This window comes from Pezoporus occidentalis, unplaced genomic scaffold (genome assembly GCF_034315485.1).
Source record: "Pezoporus occidentalis ecotype Australia unplaced genomic scaffold, CSIRO_AGI_Poc_V1 ctg117, whole genome shotgun sequence".
In the NCBI taxonomy this organism is placed as follows: domain Eukaryota; kingdom Metazoa; phylum Chordata; class Aves; order Psittaciformes; family Psittacidae; genus Pezoporus; species Pezoporus occidentalis.
In genome coordinates this window covers 1,618,322-1,630,830 of record NW_026912961.1, presented here as the reverse complement: position 1 = coordinate 1,630,830, position 12,509 = coordinate 1,618,322, and the positions used below count along the sequence as shown (strand labels likewise).

Genomic DNA, 12,509 nt, shown 5'->3' with positions numbered 1-12,509 from the left:
TCTTATTTCTCTTCTTTATTTTTTTAACCATGCTTTGTTTTTGGCATGAATCTAAAGTGGTGTAATCTAATTATCTTTTGATTGGAAGGAAAAACATTTCAGCAGGAAAAATGTCATATTGAAATCAGATTACTCTGAACCAAACGATAAAAAGAATTCCCCTAGTGAGAAGGCCCTATCCCTGATTGCTTTGTATCACTATTGTGATGCCATAATACTATTTTTATATCATGCTGCTAGCATTTCTTTTTTATTATTATTTATGCAGAAAATAGATTGCAGATATCCTCTAAAAGCAAATGCTTTTCCTGCTTGGCTGTACAGTAAAGCTGGCATTTTCCCTCCTTGGTTATGTTGGTATTTTTCCTTAAAAGTGGAGAGCAGTGCAATTATTTATTAATATTTGTGAAAGTTACTCTACAGTCCCAAGGTCCAAACAAGACCTCAAAGTGCAAAGCACTGTGGGATTCCTGCTGCAAATAACCTCTGCCTGAAGAGCCATTGGGTTATAGCCCCGCTCCTGTAACCTGGAGCTGGTTGGTCTATGGGTAGGTTACAGACCTGGGGCTTCATGCACAGGGTGAAGAAGGGGGGAAGGTTGTTTCATTGTCCTGCCTGTATGAGAAGGGAATCCCAGGGATTAAATTCCTTGCCCCAGCTCATGCAGGAAATCTGTGGCAGACCCTGAAGTGAAGCCAGATCTCCTGTGTGGCCCTGTCAGCCCCTGACCCATCCATTCTTCCTCCATGGTGTCATGTTGGCCTCCAGCGCAGAAACTTCTACCAGAGGAATTTTCCATTGAGTTCTGCTGCTGATGAGTTTCTTTCTCACCAATAGGTGGAAACTGACAGCCCGGTTTCTCAGGTGACACAAGGAACGGTTCTGCCATCCCAAATGAGGCAGGAAAAACATCACACAGAACAAGGAATTTTCCATAAGAAACTGTACCATAGCAACTGAAAAAGACGTTGAAGCACATTACACTTTCTCAGCTTGTTGCAACCTGTGCTTTGATGCAACAGGACATCAGAAAAGTGAAGACTTGGGTTTTCTGGTTTTCTTTTCCTCACTTATTTCTTTGGCCAGGAAAGTGATTGCTTTAACTGGTGCTGCTTGACATAATGAATTTATTGCAAAATTGTGTAACCGATTTACATCCGTCTCCAAAGTCCATGCCAGAGCCTGTGTTCTGGCGTGCATTGTCATGCTATAGCTGGGGAGGGTGAGGGAACTACATCCGCAAACTTCCATAAGAGATCACATGCTCTTGAAATTGTAGGACAACTAACCCAGTGGGATGCAGAAATACTTCCAACAGGCTGGCAGCTGTGCAATGTGTGGCATCAAAATAAAGTTGAGTCACTGAGAAGTAGTGATAAATCAGCTAGAAAGAGTTTCTGTCTTTCAATCACACCCCAAATATAGTTGTCTAACAGAAAAAAAACATCACCATGCAGAAACAAGTGGCTGTGATGCTGGTTTAGATATAGGCAAATTCTTGCTGTACTAGGAATAGTATTTAATTAAAATGTTGTAAAAACTCTTTAAGGGAAGTCTTTGCAGGGCAGATGCCTAGCTTATACCTCAGCAATGTTTAGCTTGTACCTGAGCAGCTGCAACAGGCTGTTCAGGATGAAGAACTCTAAATTAATAGGACATAAAATGCCTAAATAAGGAAATAGGAGAAAATCTAATTACTACTACTAATCTACTGAGATCTGGACATTAGTTTTCTTTTGAAGATGTGCAGGTTAGTCATCTTTCTTTTCTCCTTCTTTTAGGGTTCATACTACACCCTGCCCATATTTAATCTCTCCCTTATGTCCAAGCCCATCAGCAGTTCAGTCTTGCTCTTCTCACTGGAGACAATGAACTCAATGGGGTGAATCATCCTTCTCTCCTATATATCTGCAGATATGAATTACTGGGTGGAAAGCTGCAGTGCATAGCGCATTTGCTCTGTATGTACTGTCTTTTCATTTCAAACTCACCACCTGTCCAATTTCTGAGGTATTTCTGAAGCAAGATGTACCTCTTTTCTGTGAAACTGCATGTTTTAGGTTTCCCTTGATGTAAGTGACAAGCCTGTCACTGATTCGGGAAAGTTGTATTAGATTCCTACAATGTTGAGCTTGAACTAAAAACACTGTAGTGGAGCAGGAGTCATCGTGGCTGTCCTTACCTGGGGCTTTCAGCAAGGTCTGTATGTTAAAGCACAGTACTTCTTGAGCAGCAACAGGGATAATGCAAATTCTTTACCACTTGATCCTAGCTATTGTAGTTAGCTTTCAACTTGGTTAATTATGAGCAAAAATGCCTTTTAAAATAGTCTTGAGAAGAGATTTTTTCCCAATGATGCTGTCTACGTAGCTAGAATAGACCTCATTAGGATGCTATTTACCATTTTCCTCCATTTCCACAACAACTGGAATGTCTAATGCCTGCTTGGCACAATATGAAGGAAAATTACTCCAGTGGCTCCTGTTCAGAAATCTGTATTTATTTACATTTATGAAGGTGTGGAAAGGGAGCTACAGCAAGTAGTTTTGAAGTGCTGGCTGTGGTATATAAATCCCCGGGGGCCCGTTTATTTTTATGCAGGATGGTATATAAAAGACTGTAAACTAACAACATACAGACTGGAGTAAGAAAAGAATTAGGATACTTAGCTAAGCAGTAGACCTCACATTTCCTTTTGTTTACAGCAAGTCTTTTTTTTTTTTATTTTTATTTTTTCCTTACATTAGAAATGCTGTTGGTTACTTAATTGCTTTCTTCAGCAGCTTCTCTTTGTGACTGTTAATCTAGGACTCCACTGATCTTCCCAGTTTACATTTTGTGAGTGAGAGCAGGGCTAGCCTCATGGCGTATGAGATAACACTGAAGGAAATGCAAAAGAAGCAGTATTGTTGTAAAATCATTTTTCAAAATGTATTGTTTTCTTCCCAGTTGCATTCAGTTTTGACTGTGTTGTAATGCACTTATACTTTAAGGAGGCCAGAATCTATAAAAATAAAAGAAAGTATTCATTGCAGCCAAATCCATATCTAAGATCACTTGAGATTTTGAAACTAAGGAAGTGATGGCAGCGAGGAGCTTGGGATGCTGTTTTCAAAATATTGCAATTAAGAACTTCAATGGACATAAAACTCACAGCTTTGTGACAGTGTCAAAATAGAAAGTAATGAGAATTTTTAAAACCTCAACTATTATGAAACAGCTAGATAAGCGTTTCTGGTCCTATTTTCTACACGGGGGAAAGAACGATAAAGTCATTAACTCAGCAGAAGCCTTGTAAGTGTTATTTGCCAAAGCACTGATGACAAATACCTTTTCACCTCTATGTGTGTGTCTAGGTTGCAGAAGCAAGTAATGTTGCCTCCTTATCTGTAAGGAAAAATGCAAATCAGTAATGGTTATTTTTTGCAGTTAGAGCTTGTTATATTCTTGGAATGTGGCTGAATTACCATTATCCTATCAAAGAAAATGTTACAACAAGGGAAGAATAAATGTGACAGAAGCAATGGTGAAAGCAACTCACTAGTCTGTAAGTTAGTTGGGAGTTGTACATGGAAAACCACTGGGAAAACTACCCAATAAATTTTGAAATCGGTTTATAAATAATTATGTTAGCTTCTGAACCTTTCTCTTCTTAAACTTCTGACCAGAAGGACAGGCTAGAAACACAGAGTGGAAATTGCTTGAGAACCGTTCTGTGGATGTTGGACTACCAAAAGGCAAATTAGCCCTCCAGCTCTGTAGCAGGCTTTGAACTAGTTCCTCCTAAAAGCAGGTCTGTGCTTGCCCTTGTACTTGTACTTGCTGGTGGTGGTCTTGCAGAAGGCAGCAGTTAATCAGCACTGCTTGTAAAGTGGTGTGTTAACGTAGTGTGGTGTCATCTTGTCTGTAGGGCTAACAATAGTGCTTAATAATAATGCAACAAAACCTCGGTGTTTTATTCAAACACAGATGGCGTGTGTATTGACAGACAACACCCATTTCCTTAGCTGCAAGTACCAGTTCTGAGCAACTTAAATGAAAAATCCAGCTGTTTCACTGGTAAAAATAAAAATTATGGTAATTTTTAGTATTTCCTTTACTGTTAAGCATGTGGGGTATTGCCGTTCAACAATTGTAGCAGCCCTTTATGTTGGTTACTGCTGCTCAAAATGTTTTCTGAGTACATGAATGTATGGGCAGCTGGTATTTATTGCTCTGGGAGAGAACTTGAACTGAAGATGGAAGGGGAGAAAAAACGACATTTTGCCTGGTTTTGTGCAGACTGCAGTTGCTGTAAATATCATGGTGTACAGTAGTTGGAACAAACCAGTTATGTTTTTTAAAAGCAGCAGTCATACAGACACTAGGTGGGAAGTGAACTTCTCTGGTCCGTGCATTTTTGGTTTCTCGCAGAGACTGCCAGAATTACATTTGCATTCATTTCAGTCTACAACAAGTATTACAGAAGATTCAACTGTAAGTACTTTCCAAATATAAAGAGTGCAGGGGAGAAAGGTGACATCTATTAAGCTTTTACAGAATACCACATGTGTGTAGTAGCTATCACCGTAAAATTAACTGATAATAATTGGTCAGAGCTGCCAACTCAGTCTGCCTATGAGTGTAACACTCTTCTTTAGGTCATGTTCACTATACTGACATCGTATGCTAGATCCTGAATAAAGTTCATTCAGCCATTTCTGCTGTTATTATTCTTGTTTGCCCTGCTATGTGTGTGTACTGCCATCACTCAAAGTTCACGTCTTGCAAAGACTGGCTCTGTATGCTTTGGGAAATATCTGTCTCAGGTATCTGCCCAGTGACCAATTCTCCAGCAACAGTGGGGCTGTGGGAGGGCATCCTTTGAATCACAGCTGGCATTTTCCTCTTTCTTAGAAGCTGACGGAACAAAATGTTTAAACCTCTTTCTTCCTCCCTTTTCTCTTTTTCCCCTCCCTATTTCTGTCTTTCACTTCCATGCCTCAAAAGGCTGTAACTGGGTTCACTATTGTGTCGTAAGTCAGCAGTAAACTTCTATGTATTTTGCTTCATTTGGGCAGCTCCTGTTCCTAAGTGACAGCTGCTTGGCTCAGCACACTGTAATTATCAACTCAAAACCAAGATGCTTTTAGGTGCTGAAAGCATATTGGCAGAGACCGAACGTGTCCTCAACCTTGTCATGGGCCACAGCTTTAAAAGATCCTGTTTAGTGGTTGGTTAGTTGCGTTGTTGCTTTTGGTACCGGGGCTCTGACAGTTCATTATTACAGTGGGTGCTGTGAGAAGCTGTTGTTATCCTAAAGGAGTACAGGTCTTTGGTTTTTATTAGCTGCTGACATACCATATAGTTAACTTGATTAATGTATCTGTGTTCATTCTTCTTCTCTAAAATAAAGTTTTATTGATATGTGGGAGAGGATTTATACATGCTAGTGAATATTTATGAAACTGTTCTTTAAACAGATGTCTGAAGGGAGCATCACTGAGAAACTGACCTGTTGGTTTGTCTGTAGTGGAACCTAGGCACTGTCTGCTCATACTTTAAGCCTTATTCCGTTTGGCTTGCTGTCTGGACAGAGGGACTACACGTTGATAGCCACAGGGGCATACAGATCGTGGAATTGCCTCTGATCCACTAAAGGGCAAGTGGGCCTGGGCTGTATGGTGTGGAGACTGACCGTAAGGGGCTGTATGTAGCTGAGACTTTTGCTCCCTCACCAAACTTCTGTCAACAAAGAAGGATGTCTCCTCCTTATTTATATTAAAAGTAGATAAACGTTAATTTCAACTGACACAAGACAGTCCAGAATAAGTGGAAAGAGATTTTTCATATTCTCTGCTAAATCTTTTAGCTGGATGTGTTAGTTTTCACGATACATGAAAATAACATGCAGATCCAAGAGGGGAGAAGAGAAAATACCTTTTTTTTCCCCAAGAGAAATTATTTGGAAAAGCCCTGCTGTTCCCATTGTGAAGCCACATATTTGCTTTTCTCACTGTATCCATAGGCCAGGTTGTGTTTTCTGTCAGGACAATTAGAACAGTTACCTATCCTGCTGCTGTTAAAAAAGGTTTGAAGTGTTCTCAAATCCTGCTGAGCTATAGTTTAGTGGAATTTACAGAGCAGTTCCAAGTAGGAGCATCACTGTTTGCTTAAGTAAAGCTCAACACAGGGAGAATGTCAGTCTTATTGCTCTGTAGGATTCGGGGAGGTTGTCAGACCCTCAAGAATGATGAGAACCCAAGCTGTAGAAATCTCATGACCTTCACACATGGAATAATTTGTGTTGTATAAGCATATACTTTATGGTCTTGGTCCTTTGGAGGATGCAGGATAGAAGAGCCAGGTCAGCAGAGGTGGTAATATGTGGTCTACGATAAGCAGATCTTTTAAAGCCTGAAAAATGAGGCACGTGCAATGTTCATATGGAACCAGGAAGAATTTTTTCCAATTCACATGCAACAAGACAACAGAGAAGCCCCCTTTTCTTTGCAGCTGTGGAGGACCTGATCCTGAAAAACCCGCAGCATGTTCAGTCTTGCAAAACCCTTTGTGACCGATCATTTGGGTGACCTATAAGTGAGAACTTGTAGGGCTCTTGTTTGAAGCTATTACAATTTAATAATCTTTTGACTGCATTATGGCTCCATTAGGAGTATCTGCCATGGCCCATCAGTAACTAGGAGTTTTCTGAGTGTACCTTGCATGTTTATGTTGCCAGTTACAACAGCACTGGGATTCTGAAACTGTAACAGGGGCCAAGGGGGAAATGCCTTACAGGGACATAAGCCTCTGTAGATGGCATGCCGTAGCAAAGAGGTATGCCAGCCTGTCACTGAAACAAAAGCAGAGCAACAAATGCCTCACCATGGAAGAATGCAGCAATGCTGAAGGACAGCATGACTGTGAAAGTGAAGAGACGCTTTTCCAGGTCTGTTTACCTTTTATGATGGTTTTGCTCATCTCTCCTGTTGCCTGGGGCTTTGGGGCAGTATATGGTTAGTGCTCACCCCTTGTATGTGCCCAGAGGATAGAGGGCAAACTGAGGTTCTTTACTTTTGTGTAGGAAGACTCAAGACTTGTTTTCTTCCTGCTGATTTTGTTTCTCAGTGAAACAGGGATCTGATCAAAGGGTGATTAAGGTTTCTTCCTTTCTTTGTTTGCAATGCCCAATATCTTCATATGTCTTTTCTGGGTCGTCCTCAGAGATAACCAACCTGTAACTTTTCTCTGTGTTTAAAGGACACTTACGGCCAAAACCAGGAAAGGGGGAGGTACACACAGAATCATAAGGCCAACTAACAGCATAGCGGCAAAGCCTTAACTGTGCAGTTAAGGAAGCAGACAGAGATTGGACCTTCCTCTGGGGGGGAGGGGGGTGGGGGTGGGGGGGCAGAGTTTACCTCAGTTCTCCCAAAAAAAGTAAAATATGGGCATGCATAAGATTCAGCTTTTTCTCATGGAAAGCCACACAGTGTGCTGCAGTCAGATAGAACAGTAAAAGTTGCTCTGAAACACAACAAAAATTATTAGGAAAAGGGTAAATAATATGCTTAAAAGTGACGTATAAAAGACTGGGTTCTGTCATGCTCCTATGATGTTTCCTCTATTGTTCCCTTTTCTTTCTATGCACAATTATCTGCAACAGAACAGACCTACCCATCTAGCATAACAGATTAGATGCTATGCCACCTTTTAGTAAAATATTTCAGCGAAAGGTAAAGATTAAGTATGTGCTTAGCTTTTATATAAGGGAATAGAATTTGGGACTGTGATCTAAGCATGTGGTTTATTCCTTCACAGGCTTGAAAACTCCATTTACTTTTCATAATTCCTTTTGAAAGGCCATCAGCAAAACCCTTCTGTCCTCCCTAATATTGAGGTACAAATCGTTTGTTTTTTTTTTTTTTTTTTTTTAAATGAGAAGATAAAAAGGCAAAGCAGAGAAGCCTACATCAAAAATAGGGCAACCTTCTTTGAATTTCACCTTCATACCCACTTAGGCCAAGCTCAGTCTTTGAATGTAAAATGTTTCTTTCAGATCCTGCTCCTCAGACTGGCATGCTCGAATGCAATTCAGATTATGCCTGTATCTCTGAAAACAGAGATAGAAAAGAGTTAACACTTTGAAGACAATATGTTTATTAGTCCTCCTCTCCTTCAAGAGTCTGTTATATGAGATATGCTTCATGGTACTTCCCCATAGTTTGTCGAACACTTCTCTTTCTGCAGCACAGAAGATCCTTGAAGATTAGTATCATGCTCAGAGAAAGTGTTTCCTGGCCTGAGTCAAGAAAAGGGGGGTGGTGGTGAGATCATTGTCTCCACTAAACTTAAAAATGGAAGCTGGACCAGATTTGCCACAATAAAATAATACTAGCAGGGGTTCTGTACAGCAACTCATGCACAATACCCTTTAAGTTTTACAATCATTAATCTTTTGGAAGAAATGGATTGAGATAGGCATTTAAAAATTAATTGTATGCACATCTGCAAAGATAATTTTTGGTCAAAATTCCAGCATTTTTTTGCTTAAAGCTGATTACCGTGCTGAAAAGCTATTAGCAGGCTGAAAGCAGCATAGAAAGAGAAACGCAGAGCAATTAATATGTGATATTTATTCTGAACATCGAGCACCAAATTTAGCTTTCATTCTGGTATTCCAATTGTTTTAGCACATAACAGATCAAATCCATATTTAATACATATTTATAAATTAAATAAAAACCAGTTTCAGGTTGCTAAGGTTTGAAGGGCTTATGTACCTTAGTTTTGTATACAAGGGCAAATTAATGCCTGGAAAAACTGTCAACTTCATTATTCTTGTTTTCCTGAAGGGTGAATTTAGCTCATAAGGCTCATGCATTTAAAACAATGATAGCATTATTATTGTAATTCATTATTAGGTAGTTCTTATTTGACTATAAGTATCTAATCAAGTATGCCAATATGCCTACCTGTGGACAAACTAAGAGGATATTGGCCAAGTAAAACAAATCAATTACTGTAACAAAATAGCAAGATGAAATGCCTCACCAGAAATCAAGTGTCAACCCCAAAAGACAGCAAACACTTGAATCTGAGCCAGGGAAGGGCCATGCCAGCTACAGCAAAATGAGTTTATAGTGGGCAAGAGCGGTCATGCCCTTCCAGTTCAGGCAAATGGGGGAGGACTGTCACCCCACCAGGACCTGCAGCCCTGTGTCAAAAAAGGAAGTCTCATTCTCAGCCAAGACAATAGAAACTCTGGGGTTTAGAGTATAGATCCTGTGAAGATTTAAGTTGTAAACGAAGTAACTGAAATGTTAAGCTGCAGCAATCAGAGATTTATTTGATTTAACATCAAATGTAGCTCTTGACCGTTGGGAAGTCCCTGAGAATTATGCCATTCCTGTGAGTGTTCAAAGGTTTGCCTTTCATACATGTCTCCAGTTCTTCCAGGAAGACCACTGGCTGTTCAGCTTGCCCGGTAAATGTCTCCCCAAGGCTCACTTGGGGTCTGATGCATGTGAAAAATCCGGCAAATCACTGGTGGCCACACAGGGATAACTTTTTTACAACTGTTGAATTAAACCGTTCTTTTTCAAAGAAACAAAACAAAATTTAAAGTGATTCAGAAGCCATATTTGTACAGGTAATGTGACAAGACCCAAGTGTCTTTCTGACCTACTTCTTCTGTGTAGGTCTTTCTGACCTAGTTCTTCTGTGAGTCCTCCATACTCAGTTTTCTATAGCCTGTATCAGCACCTTTCATTTAGAGCACAGTACCTGAAGACCAGGTTTTCCGTCAGCCTATTTTTCTTCTGTTAAAGAGGTGTGATTTGAATATTTACTGTGGACTATATGTATGAGAACATGCTGCTTGTTTGTTTGTGCTTACAACAGCTGGGCACTAGTTTTGCATGAGAATTTGTTGCTGCTGTGTGGTAAAAATTAAACAACAGCACTACACAAAAATGCATAAAAAATAATAAGCAATGAATGTTGTATGGGATAAATACATCAAATAATCAGAAATATACTCTCAGAACTCAGATGGCCTATTTCTGCATCCAGGCAATGCTGACAGGTAAAAAGCAAAAAAAACAAAGGTGGTCATTGTTGCCTTTTATTGCCTTGTTAGAGAGTAGATATTTCAACGTGCCAAAATTTCTACTCTGGCAATAGAAGGCAGAAATATAGAGATGCTGCTACTGCAGAATCTGATGGCCATTGGGCTAGACTTGCTGTCTGCTGTTGGTAGTGATTTTGTATCCTCCTTCTATGGGATTCTCTCTGAAATTTCACCCCTCTTTTTCTGTGAATGACCAGTGTTATTCACATTTGCTATTCTATCTGATCAATCACTCAGCCATTTACACCTGTTTTCTTTTTCTAGCAAAATCTTACAGTAGTTGAGTCTTAACAATTGCAAGAGAAATGGAGGGAGAAGAAATGAGAAAACTTGCAATATATCTTTCTGTGGCACCTTATGTCACATCACATGTTTTCTGCAGCTGCTTTTTCCTTATGCAACTGCAACTATGTCTTTAATACTACCTTGCTTGGTTACCTGCCATCTTGAAGATCCTCATTCTCTTCTCAGGGTCATGGCACAACTCATTTCATCAGGACTGTTCCAAATGTGTACTGCTAGCAAAATTTTCAACGGTATCTTAGAAAGCAGCCTCAGCAGATGATTTAATCAGATGTGCTGTGAGTATGCAGCACAACAGGATCTTCTAGTGTAAGTAGTTCAGTGAGCAGTGATTATGGAGCCTGTGTGCCGCCCGGCAGGCAGTGAGTCCATGTTGCAGCCCCTACGTAAGGACAGACCTTTCTTCTGCTTTCCTGTTCTCATAAGGCACATAGGAACATATCTGAAACTTAACAGCACTTGTGATATTGTAATTGGGTGAGGGGTTCAAGATGAGACAAACACATGCGTGCCACATAACTGTGTAATTTTTGTGCTCTTTAGGAAACCCAGCCTCAAAAGTACCAGTGAGATCTTTGGATGTGCAGAGATAGAGAGTTGATTAAATGTTTTTGTCACAACCTTGTGGAGTGTGATACAAGAATGTGGCTTCCAGCTGGGAAAAACAACTACAAACCACTTCTTTTAAAAGGTTGTTGAAAATTTTTCTAGAGAAGAGCTGTGAAAATTGGTGAACTGGAGAAAATGTTTTCCTGGGAGGAGCTTCCATCTGTTTGCCTTTTCAAGAAAATCAAGAAGCTTGTTGACATGCATATTTAATACTAGACCTTAAATGGCCGCTCAAGGTATTAGAGAAAGTGTCCTAAAATCAAGAGAGGGAAATGCAAGCCAGACAAGCTAAAAATGAAGAGACAATAAGGCATGCATTTTTATTAGCAATGAAAGTGATTACACATTAGGACAAGTGAATGGTTCAGACTTTCAAATCGAGACTGGCACAGCCACTTTCAGGAGGCAGTCTCCTGCCAAGCACAAGTCTATGATTTAACTCAATAATATGCTCAAGTCTATGGTTTAACTCGGTAATATATGTAGAAGTCCAGTTTAGGCGGTGTCATGGTCAGATGTGGTGGTAAATTGTTCAGACCTATTGTTTGTGACAAAGAGAAAAACACTTTCACTCTGTCAGAGCATTTCACTTTTTATTTATATACAGAAACGTTTTAATAATCTGTACTGAGTGTCCTGCTGTCAGTGGCTTGAATCAGTCACATCCACTTCAGTGAATTCAATGTGGTGAGGTCATCCTGAGTTGCCTGTTTTGCTAGGACCCATTCCAAAATGTGGTGTGACCCTCTCTTTTCAGCCTCACTGTCAAAGGTAGGTTACCTGTGGAGTGAAATCCCATGCCTCCAGATAGTGTTTGCAGAATAAGGCTTTGATGTGTCACGTCCAGTAACAATGTGCTGTTGTCAGTAAGTGAATAACCCACAAGTCCAGCTCTGTTGGTGGGATGTCTCTGAGACCTCCAGATGAGAAGAGAGCCCTCTTCTGCAGTTGTATTCCTTGTTGCCAGCCAATTCTCTGCAGTCATCTGTGGGAGCCCTGTCTTTTATGGGCACAGCTGTGTGGTTATTATTTAACACCATGGCCTGTTTTCAGCATTTACCCCTGTTTAATTTGCTCAGTCTCACTTCATATTTTATGTTTGATTTTTCTCTTAAGTGTTTGAACTGGATTTAGCTTTTAGCTTATTATAACATATTTTTTACAGTAATCAGACAAGATCTTTTAAACCAGGGAATATAAGCTCTTAAAAGTACAAATGGCAGCTCAAAGACAATCACAATTTGAGTGAAAAGGAGGAAAATACATAGCTGCCCTTAGAGTGCTTGTGTATCTTTGCCTGTGAGACAATGTTATGAGACCACTTCTTTAGTAATTCAGTTATGTCACCTCTCTGGCCAAATTCTATTTTGTTTCTTCAGTGTAAATCCAGGATATTCTCCTGGACTTCATCAGAGATAATTTGCTCTATCCTTATATTAGTTGAAAGCAGATTTTGACCTAATTTTTCAGTGTATCTTCTGCT

At 39.9% G+C, this 12,509-nt stretch overlaps 1 protein-coding gene across 3 annotated transcripts in view; it reads left to right on the top strand.

Moving 5' to 3' along the window:
• NTRK2 (neurotrophic receptor tyrosine kinase 2) overlaps positions 1–12,509 on the top strand; it is a 212,624-nt gene that overhangs the window by 137,156 nt on the left and 62,959 nt on the right. Inside the window, exon 14 of one of the 3 annotated variants that reach the window (XM_062640460.1) lies at positions 838–4,697. The exons of the other annotated variants lie outside the window; for them this stretch is intronic. Within the exon in view, the coding sequence (XP_062496444.1) occupies positions 838–848 (11 nt within the window). The 3' untranslated portion in view covers positions 849–4,697. Of the gene's footprint in view, positions 1–837; positions 4,698–12,509 lie in introns of those variants that run through there. 3 annotated transcript variants of the gene reach the window in all.